The 14,531-nt window shown below is 37.9% G+C and overlaps 1 protein-coding gene across 1 annotated transcript in view; it reads left to right on the forward strand.

Moving 5' to 3' along the window:
* VPS41 (VPS41 subunit of HOPS complex) overlaps window positions 1-14,531 on the forward strand; it is a 168,599-nt gene that overhangs the window by 27,579 nt on the left and 126,489 nt on the right. The window contains exon 3 of the mRNA XM_083378279.1: window positions 13,715-13,822. Coding sequence (XP_083234405.1) covers window positions 13,715-13,822 — 108 coding nt within the window. The remainder of the gene's footprint in view (window positions 1-13,714; window positions 13,823-14,531) is intronic.

Here is a 14,531-nt window from a genome sequence, read left to right on the forward strand (position 1 = left end):
AATTTCTTTATATGTAATCACATCATGTTTAAATCCCACATTTATATTTTCTATTGCATGTTTAGGTATTGCCCAAATTGGTATTTCATAATTTAACTTATGTCGCAACAGAGCATACCTTGATATATGTGTCTTAAAAACATTATCCACCTTCTTATCATACAATAAATATGCATGCCAACCAAATAACAAATCATAATCCTCAATATTCAATAATCTCCCTTGTGTTAAATTAAACCAATCACTAATTGATGATAAAGCAGCAGCCTCATAATATAATTTACAATTGGGCATTTTAAGACCACCTCTTTCACGTACATCTTGCATTACATTAAATTTAACTCTTGGTCTTTTTCCTGCCCAAACAAATTTATTAATACCTTTCTGCCATTCCTCCAAATTTGAATCTTTTTTGAGTATAGGTATCATTTGAAACAAAAATAAAAATTTTGGCAAAACATTCATTTTTACTGCTGCAATTCTTCCCAATAAGGATAATTGTAGTTTTTTCCAACTATCTAACTGTTTTTGTGTTTTTAACCATAACAATTCATAATTATTTTTGTATAATTTTATATTTGAAGCTGAAAGATATACCCCCAAATATTTAATCTTTTTAACTATTTCAAATCCCGTTAGCTCTTCTAAAACAACCTTTTTTTCTATCGTCATATTTTTAGACAATATTTTAGTTTTTTGCGTATTTTAAATCCAGAAACTTTTCCATATGACATTATTATCTCCATCAATTCTACAACTGAGTAAGTCGGTTGACTTAATGTAATAACCAAGTCATCCGCAAATGCTCTCAATCTATAATGTTGATCTTTTATTTTAATTCCCTTAATTTTATTTGAGTCTCATATCTTAATCAATAATATTTCCAATGTTAAAACAAACAACAAAGGTGACAACGGACACCCCTGTCTTGTACCCTTTTCAATATTACATATTTCTGTCAAACTACCATTGACTATTATTTGAGCTGTTTGCTTCTGATATATTGCCCTAATAGGTTGTAAAAAATTATCCCCAAACTCCATTTTCTCCAGTACCTTAAATAAAAATTGCCAGTCCAATTGATCAAAAGCTTTTTCAGCATCCAAAAAAATCAGCGCTGCAGAGGCCTGGTTATTTCTTTCCAAAAATTCCAATAAATCTACGATATGTCTCACATTATTCTTCATTTGTCTACCACTTATAAATCCTGTTTGGTCACTATGAGTCATTTGCTGCATTACCTTCATTAATCTATTTGCTAAAATTTTTGCAAATATCTTATAATCAGTATTTAAAAGCGATATTGGCCTATAATTTTTGGTTTGAGTAAGATCTTAATCTTCCTTCGGAATCAGCGATATAAAGGCTGTTTTCCACGATGGAGGCACCTCTCCTCCAGATTGAATTGTTCTAAATAATTCTTTTAAAGGTTCCACCATTGCTAACTGTAAATCTTTATAGTAAACGGCAGTCAAGCCATCTGTTCCTGATGCTTTCCCCACCTTTAATTGTTTAATTGCTAAAATAATTTCTTCATCATTTATCAGTTGATTCATCCCTTCCCTTTGCTCTTGTGTAAGAACAGGGATATTCACTTCTTGTAAATATCTATCTATATCTATATCTATATCTACATCTTGAATCTTATCCCTAATGTATAACTTAGAATAAAATTCAACAAAAGCCTTTTAATAAGATTCTGCTGAAACACCTCTTTACCCTTGTAATCTATTCTATCTATATTATGTGACCTTTGTTTCTTCCTTAACAAATAAGCTAACCACCTACCCGGCTTATTAGCATTACAAAAAGTATTATGTTTAACATACCGTAAATTGGTTACCACTTGATCTGCCATCAACATATTAAACTGACCTCTTAACAAAGTAATTACCTCTTTAATCTTCTTATCAGATGGATTCAAAATTAGAGCCTTCTCTTTCCTCTTAATTTCTTCCTCTAATTCTTTTCGCTTATATTCCAGTTTATGCCTATGTTTATTATTCAAATATATTAACACTCCTCTCATATAAGCTTTGCTTGCATCCCAAACCATTTCAATAGAAGTACCCTTATGCATATTTATATTAAAAAATTCTTTCATCTGTTTTTTACATTCTTCCACATTTTCTTGATATCTAAACAAATTTTCATTCAATCTCCAAGACCGCCTATCTCCACTCTCTTTTTCCAGTTCCAACCATACTGGACTATGATCTGATAGATTTCTTGGAGATATCCTAATCTTCTTAATCCTAGAAAAAAAATCGTTAGTAATTAATACAAAATCAATCCTAGAAAAGGATTGGTGTCTATCGGAAAAAAAGGTAAAATCCTTTTCTTGCAAATTTCTTTCTCTCCAAACATCTCTCAATTCCAGGTCATTTTTCATCTCAAAAAAAGATTTAGGCAATCTAGCATGATTTGGTATACTTCTGAAAAGACCTTTTTTGTCCTTTTGTTCATCCAGGACACCATTCCAATCTCCCATCAAAATACACGATTTATAATCCCATTGAATTAACTTGCTGTGTAAAAGTTTATAAAATTCTCCTTGCTGTTGATTAGGAGCATATAATCCAACCAAAAGTATTTTCTTGCCTTCTATTAACAATTCAATTATAACATATCTTCCTTGCTTGTCTGTTTCAATTAAATTAGCTGTTAAATTCTTCTTGACGTATATAACTACTCCATTTTTCTTATCTGGAGCAGATGCACTAAACTGTGTACCCAATCTAAAGTTTATCAAATATTTTTGATCAGCTGCTCGAATGTGCGTTTCCTGTAAACAAATAACATCATTTCTAAATTGTTTCAAATACTGAAATACTTTCTTTCTCTTGTGCGGGGAATTTAATCCATTAACATTCCAGGTTAGAAACTTTGTCACCATCTTTTGCAACCTGAACCTTTCGGAGCGCCTCTTGCAAAACCACCTGCACTCTCTTCAGTTTCGCTCCTCCCACTGCTTCAGTATAAGTAGGTTCTTGAGATATGATTGTAGCTTTCTGTTGTTCTTGTACTTGTCTCATTCGTCTAATTGCAGCCCGTGTCATTCTTTGTTCTCTAACCTCTTCTGACGGCATCTGGGACTGCTCCACTTCTGAAATTTGCTGAGATTATCCTTCTGCAAAGTAACTCCTTCAGCTCCTTGTATACTCTCCACTCGAGTCTGACACTCTCCTTCGTCCTTCCTGCCTTTAAATTCTGAAGATGGCGGAGAGCCTGCCTTCAATATGTTAGAATAAAAATCTCGTGCCTTCAAAACTCTATTAAGACGATATCTCGTGCCAGCATAAGTCACCACGAAGCCTACTGGAATCTCCCATCTAAACTGAAGTTGCTATTTCTTTAATTCATCTGCCAAAAAAGCAAATTCTTTTCTTCTCCTTAGAATTCTTGGAGAAATCTCTTTCAGAATTAAAACTTCTTGCTCAGCAACTTTAAATCTATTGTTGTAAAAGGCTTGGATAATCACATTTCTAATTGATCTCTTTGTAAAGTAAACCACCACATCTCTGGGTAGTTTTCTTTGTCTGGCAATCCAAGAGTTAACACGAAATATTTTATCTATATCCCCCATAATATCTTCTGCTTGATGCTCCAAAACCGGTTCGAGAGCTTGTGCCAATAACTTTCAGATTTTCCTTAGAGTCTTCTTTCACTCCTCTAATCCTCACAGCAAACTCCATATCTCTACATTGTAACATGACTACATCATCATCAACCTTTTCCATCACATTTTCAGCTTCCAACATTTTAGCATCTAATCTCAAATTATTTTGATTGAGCTCTTCCATGCGATCATCCAGACGTTCAATACAGACTGCAAGCCCTTGAAATGCAGCTAAAATGTCTGCTCTTATTTCAGTATTCTTCTCCTCAATAAGTTCAGCTATTTGGTGGGATTGTATTTTTAAAGCATCTTGTAGATCTTTTATTGTTAATGCGGGTGCGGGTGCCACAGGAGGAGGCATCAAAGCCTGTAGTGAAGAATGCTGAACTGGTGAGGCACCAGCACTTCTAGGAACTCTAGTTGGTTTAGAAGCCATCTTAACACCCAGTTAATTTCTGTTGCACACTTTCACTTTCCACACCGCTTGCAACTTTTTCTTTCAAAGTAAACAGATTTAAAGTTCAAATACTTGCTGTTTCAATATTCTCCTGCACAGTTCTGCCTGCATCCAGGTAATCCAAAGTTAATTGTTGATTGCAGGGATGGTTGCAGTGTCCTGCCCTGCTCCAAAGCCTTGGAGCAGAGGAGTCCCCGAATCCGGAGCTAATTCAGGCTTCGGGGGGGGCTCTCACCCTTCAACCCCCAGAATTTGAAGTGTGGTGGTCTAGGGGAGCTCTACCCCTACCTAAACGCTCACCCCCCCTCTTTTCCCGAGGAGAGGGTTTCTGAGCCGCGAAACAGCTGATCGCCGCTGTTTTAGCGGCTCCAACGGAAAACAACGGGGCTGACGGCTGGAACGGCCGCCATCGACGGAGCCTTGCCACCCGGAAGTCCCCAATCTGTGTCAAGTTCTTAAAGAGATCGGAGTACCAGACCATCTTATATGTCTCTTGAGAAACATATATGCGGGTCAAGAAGCAACAGTGAGAACTGGACACAGAACCACTGATTGGTTCAAAATTGGGAAAGGAGTCCGGCAAGGCTGTATACTGTCACCCTGCCTGTTTAATTTATATGCAGAGCACATCATGAGAAGGGCAGGGCTAGATGAATCAAAAGTTGGAATTAAGATTAATGGGAGAAATATCAGCAACCTAAGATATGCAGATGATACCACTCTAATGGCAGAAAGTGAAGAGGAACTAAAGAGCCTCTTGTTGCGAGTGAAGGAGAGTGCAAAAGTTGTGTTGAAACTAAACATTAAGAAAACCAAGATCATGGCGTCCAGCCCTCTCAATTCCTGGCAAATAGATGGGGAAGAAATGGAGGTAGTTACAGGTTTTATTTTCCTGGGCTCCAAGATCACCACACATGGGGACTGCAGCCAAGAAATTAAAAGACGCTTGCTCCTGGGGAGGAAAGCCATGTCAAATCTAGACAGCACACTAAAAAGCAGAGACATCACCCTGCCAACTAAAGTGCATATAGTCAAGGCTATGGTCTTCCCAGTTGCAATGTATGGCTGTTTAAGCTGGACCATAAGAAAGGCTGAGCGCCAAAGAATTGAAGCCTTTGAACTATGGTATTGGAGAAGACTCCTGTGAGTCCCTTGGACTGCAGGACAATCAAACCAGTCAGTCCTAGAGGAGATCAACCCTGACTGCTCTTTAGAAGGCCAGATCCTGAAGTTGAAAGTCAAATATTTTGGCCACCTAATGAGAAGGAAGGACTCACTGGAGAACAGCCTCCTCAGGGTGCCACCAGTCAAAGAATGTCGACTGGTGGCCCCCAGGGGGAGGGCATTCTCTGTGGGCGCACCGGATTTATGGAATCATCTTCCGGCCGAGCTCCGGATGGCGCCTGACCTCCGCTCCTTCCAGCGCGATCTCAAAACCTACCTTTTTGAACAAGCTGGTCTGGCCTGATGGGATGGGGTTGGGTTTTATAAATCTGTTTTAAGTTTTTAATGTGTACTAATTTATTTATGGGCATTGTTGTTTAATCGCTTTTAATTTTTGTATCTTGTTTTTTAATATGTATTGCCCTGTTTACCGCCCTGAGTCCTTCGGGAGAAGGGCAGTATACAAATTAAATTAATAAATAATAAATAAATAAATAAATAATGCTGGGAAAGATTGAGGGCAAGAGAAGAAAGGGACGACAGAGAATGAGGTTGGTGGATGGAGTCACTGAAGCAGTAGGTGTGAGCCTAAATGGACTCCAGAAGATGGTAGAGGACAGGTAGGCCTGGAGGAACGTTGTCCATGGGGTCACGATGGGTCGGACACAGCTTCGCAACTAACAACAACAACAACTTCCAGCTATATGAGCCTGGAAAACGTGACAATTTTAATTACTTAAAAACATTTTACCTACATACTTCTGCATTCTGAAATACAGGTTCGGAGAGATTTGCCCATTGTAGTTATTATATTCTCAACCTACCTTTCTCTAAGGAACCTGGGATAGCATAAGGTCCCTCTCCCCATGCGTATGTCAAAGTAGCTTTATGAGTCACAGAGATTATAGAGATTATAGCTTTCCAAAAGTTACCCAGCAAGAATCATGGCTAAATGATGATTTGTAGCTTGATCTTTTTCTTCTAATTCTAACTTTGCATATATTGACTCCCCATTTCTTTTAATTTATGCTTTTATAACAGTTTGGTTTTCTAATTTAACTATAGTTTTTTTCCAGTTTTGAATAAGATGCTTCCTTTTCTCTGCTGATAAACTGAGAATATTTATGCCAATATGAAAAGCTGCTGGTATTTCATATACTATACATTGAATCTACAGCATTTGTTTTTTAAAAAATGTTATCTGGCTTGTTGGGAGACAGGGTTAAAGTTGAATTAAATAACATTGCAAATCAGAAGATAATTCATTTGATTACTGTAGAAATAAAAGCATAAAATTTGTCAATTTTAAGATGTGCCATAAAAGGCAACAATTTAAATCGATTACAATCTTGGCGGAGCCAAGATGGTGGAGAGGCAGCAAAGGCTGTAAAGAGCTCCTCCAAAAGTAAAGGTTTTATTTTATTTTACTTTATTTTTATTTTTATTTTTTAACCTCTTTTAATATTGTATTTTAACCTACCTCTTTTAAACTTTTTAAACCCATTTTTAATCCATTTCAACTTTTTAAACCATAGTTTTAAACTTATTTTAAACCTGTTTTAACAAACCTGAATGGGGAAAAGAAGGAAGAGACAGCACTCTGCAGCAGAAAGTATATCCAAGCCTTTGAAGCAGCAGAAAGTGGAGGATTATATTGCAAACAGACAGTCTGCTCCAGTAAGTAACTCATTCGCAGGCACCTTATCAGATAAATTTAATTTATGTGACTCATCGGAATGGGACTTACAAACTGAACTGGAGAGCAGACAGCGTGTGGAGTTGTCCTCCTCCCTCTTGGAGAATGGCTCCCCTCCTTGGAATCTGGCAACAGCCTCTTTTACACAGGAGGGAGATGTAGCAAATTTGAAGGGGGAAAATGTGACAGACTTCCTCTCTAGACAATGTTTGCTTACAGCCCAAACTGTAAACTCAATATATAATCTCTTGTCAATTGTCATGGATAAGGTTGATTGTCTGAAAGAGTCTTTTGCAGAGTTTGTTAGGAGCCACCCAAATACTGTGGAAGGACTTGGGAGGATAACCATGGACAGACATGGGATGGCTAACTCAGAAGGTGAAAGTGGAGAAGGACCTTGTTCTCCTCCCAAAAATTTGAACACCTACAGAGAAAACACTCAATCAGGCAAAGGTCTAAGAGATGACCAATATAACTACAGTCTGCAAACTAACCAGGTTACTTTGCAAATTTATGACAAGAGAGTAAATAGAGGGCGTTGGAGCAATAGAAAAGCTATTAGGCTGTCCCTGAGCCAGCTGCTCCGCTGTGAATCCACTCTGATAGATCTACTACATGTAGAGTGGCTGCCAGCAAGAACACAATGTATGAGAATTCTATCATTCAAGCAGCCCACAATTCCCTCCATGCTCTTCAGAATGAAGCCCTTTCTGAGCTTTTTCTCTATATTTCCAATAAGGGTCTTTTGCTCAGAAAAAGTGTGCCCACTCCTGAAACAGCGTCACCAAGAGGGAACTGTCGCTTTAAATCTAGGCTGCAACAGCCCTCACACTACTAAGCCTGAGGCTGCTGCAACTGAACTGACCCTGAGAAAGCAAAGAAGCAATATACGAACTGTGTTACCCACAGCTGCAGGAACTGCTGAGGATGTGCCAGAGGAAATGTTGATTGACCTATTCAGTGCATTGCCAGAACCTGAGCAAGTTAACATCATTCAAAGATTGGACGACCTAAAAGAGGCACTGACAACAACCCAATCTACAGCAAAGCCTCTATCTAATTTGGATCCACTAAACACGCAACCTTGTGACAAGATATTTAATCAACAATCTGCCTTTACCTCAACAGTAAAAAAAGGTGTTGTCACACAGGCTGAGAGTGGAGTAACTGCACTGACTGACCCAGCCTCTGAAAAACAACTGAAAGACAAAGGGCTTCATCACACAGTGCCCCCTAAGCTGACAAACACTAAGGACATAATCCAGCTTCCATCCTCATTTGATTTAGAAGTTCCCACAACATCTCTCCACAAGATGAACCCTCAGCCATGCCCCTCCAAAAATGGACATAAATCTACATTTATAGACTTAAGCCAGAGTACCTGCTCTTTGGAAAAAAAATCATTCTTGGAGCAAGAGCAGAGGCACACTGGCAACTGAGATATAGAGGAGCAACAACAAGTTCTGCAACCCACGAGGAGAAATATCGAACCTCACAACAACTGTGTTTATATGGGAAGCTTAGATGATATTGACCCAGCTCCATTGTCAAGTTGACATCTGGCATTTCCACCATCTAGCCAATCAACCAAGTCAGACCACGTTGCTTCTGAGAACCCTATACAGTTGATGACCTGGAACATAGCTGGCTGGAAAAGGATGGTTGATAGTGGACTAATGAGCTTTCTTTCTAGATTTGACGTAATAGCCTTTCAAGAAACCTGGCTAACCGAAGTGGATGAACCAGTACAATTGCCAGGCTTTCAGGGATGGGCCTCCCCAGCCCTAAAAACAATGAACAAAGGGAGACCCTCTGGTGGGCTATGCATTCTTATAAAGGAAGAGTTGCAATGGCAGGGAGAGAAATTATATAACGAAGATAAGTATCCGTACTTTCTAGCTGTCAAATTTGAATATGACCAGTTTGAGTTAATATTGGTAAATGTGTACATTCCTCCAAGCACATCCCAGCACTATAATTTTGAATATTGGATGGGCTTGGAAGTTATCTTAGAAGATTTATCTATATTGTACCCTCAGTCCATAGTGGTATTATTAGGAGATCTGAACGCTAGACTGGGTCCCTCTCTGTATGAGCTTGCCCAGAAGAAGGGAATCCCAGGGGAGTTCTTTGATAACCATCCTCAGTGGCTCTCGAGAGACTGTAAAAGTAATGCCGCTGGCCTGCTCCTAGTCTCCTTAATTTTTAAGGGTAATCTCCAAATTTTGGGAGGTAAGGACAAGAATTATACATACCCTTATACATACCACTCAGCCAATTCAAGTAGTGTACTGGATCTCTTTTGTGTGTCTAGAGATAAGGCTGACCTCTTCTCAGAGGTCACAGTACACCTTAGCGACAATAGCGACCATCAGCCTGTGTGACATTGCGAGGCCGCTCAGATTTAAGACCATATAACATGGCTGACAGATGGCTCACCAAAAAGGTAGAGGTGACCCAAAATAAAAGGTTAATTTGGGCCAAAGTTGATACTAAGGCAATATTAGAATGCCTTAAAACAGAGAATGCTACTAAGTGGGCTAGAACAATACAGTCATCTACTACTGACTGGATGTCAGCCTTCAATGTATTCTCCAATCTGTGTAACATACTGAAGAAACACCTAACAGCTAAACCTACTACAAAAAGAGCCCAAGTGGGTAGACCTCGCTGGTTTGATCCTGATTGCCAGCGACAGAAAAAGAAATTGAAGGCAGCCATGAGGCTTGCCCAGAGGAATCCTACTGCCCATATACAAGCTAAGATGCTGCACACAAGAAGGGAATATAAAAAAACTATAACATTAAAGAAAAAACGCTTTGCCATTTCAATCTGGTCAGAACTTGAGTTGGCTGCCAGAAGTCATAATTCAGTATTATTTTGGCACTCTGTAGCAGGTATCCTGAAGGAACGGAGATTTGCATTTGACATACCAATCTCTGCTGCGGACTGGGAGAATTATTATCAGTGCTTGTTTGCCCCCACCGAACCGGTAAAGAAATTATTTTTAAACAGTGATTTGGTAAATCCTAGAACCCTCCCCCCTTGGCCACCAGTTTCAGAAAAGGAGATACAGTCCATCATTAAAAGCTTAAAGAGCAATAAAGCCCCAGGCGAGGATATTTTACCAGCAGAATTATTTAAGAAATTTCCCAACTGGTGGGGCCCTGTATTAGCAGGTCTTTTTACACACATAAATAACACCTGCCATATACCAGACGGGTGGAAGATGGCAATAGTTGTCCCTATATATAAAAAAGGGAATAAAAAGGATCCTAGTAATTATAGGCCCATCAGCCTGATTGACATTGTAGCAAAAATATATGCTAGGTACCTTTTGAACAGAATTGAAATCTGGGTAGAGGAAAACAACATCCTCACAGAAGAACAAGCAGGTTTTAGACAGAACAGATCTACTATTGATAACTGCTTTGTTTTGAACCATCTAATTGCCAAATATGCCTATAAGAGGATACCCCTGTTTGCTGCTTTTATAGACCTTACAGCAGCATTTGATATGGTAAATAGAGACGTACTATGGAGTAAATTGACATCTCTTAAAATAGAACCCAGACTTCTGGCTTTGATTAAAGCCCTTTACACAAGTACCTGTTTGAGGGTGCGGTATGGGGTTAATGGGGCCCTGACTAATAGGATTCACACAAATAAAGGGATAAGGCAAGGGTGTATCCTGGCCCCATTATTATTTAATTTATACATCAATGATTTGCCAGGGTTAATGAAGGATACCATGGTACACATGCCGATGATCCTAAATACTTACTGTAACAGCTTGCTTTATGCTGATGATATGATTTTATTATCATACTCACAAGTAGGATTACGTAGGCTATTAAGAAGATTCAGCTCTTATTGCCAGGATAACTCCCTAATTATTAGCAAATCCAAATCGAAAATGATGGTGTTTGGAAGAAACCATCAGAGACATAAGTGGCAATTAGACGGTGAACCAATTGAACAGGTTAATACCTTTGTATATTTGGGAGTAAGTTTTTCCAAGACTGGATCTTGGGCCTGCCATCATCAACGAAGTACATTTAGAGCAAAAGCCCGTTTGAATTTATTGCTCAAACTAAAGAATCATAGTTACCCAGGGTCCCTAGCTCCACTACTCAAAGTTTATAAGGCTAAGGTTACGACAATGCTCTTGTATGGAGCAGAAATTTGGGGTCTTTATTCAACCACAGCTTTAGAACGAACACAGTCCCAGCATCTGAGATGCATTTTGGGTGTAGATCCAAGAACATCTGCTGCAGCAGTTAGAGCTGAATTGGGAATCCATACAATTCAGGCATTATCTAAAATTAGAGCTTATAACTACTGGTGCAAAGTTAATGAAATGGAGACTGATAGACTCCCCAAATTATGCCTACTAGAGCAAATAAAACTACAATCACAAATCTCCTGGATCACCAAACTAACAAATTTTGTAAGAAGCTGTGGCCTTCCTGTTTCTTGCGTAACAGGAGAACAATCTAAAAAAAGAGTTGCCCAAAGAATTAAGGATATAGAAGCACAAACTGATATAGCTATCCTTAGTAAGGTGGGTAACTTGAAATGGCTGAGTAAATACAAATGTACTTTTCAAGTGGACAGTTATTTGAAGTCACAACTCCCAAAACATCTCAGGGAGATATTTACGAGAGCAAGATTTGAACAGCTTGACACAATGGTCAGATATGGGAGATTTCATGCTATACCCTACAATGAGCGTCTCTGCATTTGCGGAGCGGCAGAGGTAGAGGACCTGGCTCACATCCTATTTGACTGTTGTTTGTATAAGAGGGTGAGAGACAGGTATCTTGGTCTATATACCAAACGAATGACCCATTGGGATCCCCATATCAAAATAACTTACCTTATGTCCGGCCAGAACTTGAAAATAACATCCAACGTAGCACAGTATTTGAACAAAATGATCCAGTTAAGATCTGCATATGTGGGACTGATTGGGGTAGATTGTAAGGGCGACTCCGAAATATAATGTTTCCATATTTTATCTATATCTTAAATTTGCATTTTATTACTATTTTAACTTAAATTGTATTTTAATTCCATTTTAAATTGTATTTTATCAAATTCCACTTCGGATTGCTTTTATCTAGTTTTGGTGACGGTTTGTTGCTGGAACTTTGTACTTTGATATGGCCCAAGGGCTAATCAATAAAAGTTGTTGTTGATTACAATCTTGAATCGGAGAGTAGGTGATTAATTGCAGATGTGCTTCTGCTCTGTATCATGAGGTTGCCTCATGTTTAACTCTTTATTCAAAGAGATAATTATGAGTTTAAACATGGACTTTGAACACATACATACATACACACACACATACATACATACATACATACGGAGTGGTGGCAAATATCTGTAGCTCGGGTGTAGGATGAGGGCAAAGTTTTGTTCTCTGAGCTTGTGGGTTGGTTTCCAAACGTTTCATTACCAGGCTATATAACATCTTCAGATGAGTTTAGGGGATGTCAGTGTCAGTGTTCTTCTGTTTATAAGGGCCTTATAAACGTATTCTGTCTATAAGCCCTTATAAACAGAAGAACACTGACCCGGAGAATGAGCATTCACCTACACACACACACACACACACACACACACACACACACACACGAATGAATCTGCACGATCCAATCTGGGTCAGTTACTGGGATAAGAGGATTTGTCTTGAACTTTCAGATTCGTGCTGGAGTTCATCTTCAGGGAACTTCTCTCTAGCAAAGTGTGTGCTTTTCTCTGTGTGGTATTTATAGTGCCTGATGCATGTGGCTTTTTAGAAGTTGATTGGAGTGTGTTGATGGCTGGCTTTTAAGTCATTGGTTGTTTGCTTGTGCTGCCCAGCCCTTGCCTTCTAAGTATTTGATTGGCTGGTGGTAAATCAGCCACTCCTGTTGACTGATGAGGGCCCTGTTTCCCAGAGCTTCAATCACTTCCCTGGCCGAGGAAAACAAAACCTGTGGTCCCGCTGACTGACCCAGATTGGATCCTTGCAACATTATCTTGGGACACATGAATGAATCTGTCTGTCATATAGTTTTATAGAAAATTTGAAAAGTTCTTCATTTTTTTAAAAATAGCGTTCTCACAGCTTAGCATTAAAAGTGTTTCTTTATTGAATATCATTCTTCCACAATCTTTCTTTCAAGAAATAACTAAGTAGCATTTATAATGCAGTGGTATTGGTGTAATTTATTCTGGTATTTATGAGTGATATAGTGAAGAAGAGAGAGTTGGCTTTTTGTTTCATACATTGCTGTTAAGAAAGGTGAACAAAAGAGTCTTCAACCTCATACCCTATGACCCTGATATGATTAAAACTACTAGTATTCCCAAAGAAGATAAGAGAACAGAGAACTTTCAATGGTGATTGCTCTCTAGTATTCTGTGACTAGTATCAGTACATAAGGATTATGAGAAACTGATTCCCCCAAGACCTGTTTGTGTCATCAGGACTGAAGATCCCAAGGAATAAGATTTTTTAGATGGCTCCACTATACTCTCTTTCTCTCTAAGTTGGGGTTTGTATATATTTTTAGTGCTAATTTTTTAATTTTTAAAATGTCTGTTTTTATAATATATTTTAATATTATTGTTATATATATGGGTGTATGTAAGTTTGTGTATATGTATTTGTGTGTGTGTGTGTTTATGAATGTATATATACACACACAAACACACATATGGGTGGCTATATATATTTTATTAATAAAATAAAGTAAAAAATAAATTCTTAAGCTGTTTCTTAATACAGGAAGATGTCAGTGAAGAAGAACCCAAACTGAAGTATGAAAGGCTTTCTAATGGGGTTGGAGAAATTATTCAAAAGGATATAGCCAGTTGTATGACAGTCCATGAGAAAGTAAGTTACTAATTTTAAAAAGTATGCATGACTGTATTATTTCTTCCTTATACTTCTATTTGTTGTGTTGAACAAAGCAATAGGAATTTGGGAGCATGTAATTAATATCAGTAATTCCAAATGAAGAACTAAATCTGCAAACTTTTTTTCTGGGGTTCTGACAGGAAATGACTCAGAAACAATTTGTTCTGGGAAAGTAGTTTTTTCATATCTAAATAGTCTTGGCATTATTCATTGCCACAATGTTGAGGAAATCAAACAAAAGTATAGAGTTGGGATTTAAATTTTACTGAGTAATTTCCCATATCAATTTACTAGCTAATAATTTTGCTGATATTTTTATCAGATAGTTTAGATTTGCATTGGATCGTAAATGCAGTGAGTTTTGTGCATTAATCTTTAGATTCATTGTTTGAACAAACTATGTTTAAGTTTTCTCTTATTCACTTTATCTGCAGTTTTATGAATGTTACATAAGTTATATAATTATGTTGTAATTAAAACTACTCATAAAAATATAATTCATAGATGGCAGTAGTGAGGATTTCTTCTGTTTTAACCCTTCACAGAATGAAAAGTTACCTTGGAAGTAATTTTTACTTGTAGATCTCTCATACAATTTATGTGAAAGTTTCTAAATCAAATAATGATTTAGCCAAAGTGTTACATATTTCTATTTTATCAAAGTGCTACATATTTCTATATTTTC

Source organism: Vipera ursinii (genome assembly GCF_947247035.1).
Source record: "Vipera ursinii genome assembly, chromosome: Z".
Taxonomy (NCBI): Eukaryota; Metazoa; Chordata; class Lepidosauria; order Squamata; family Viperidae; genus Vipera; species Vipera ursinii.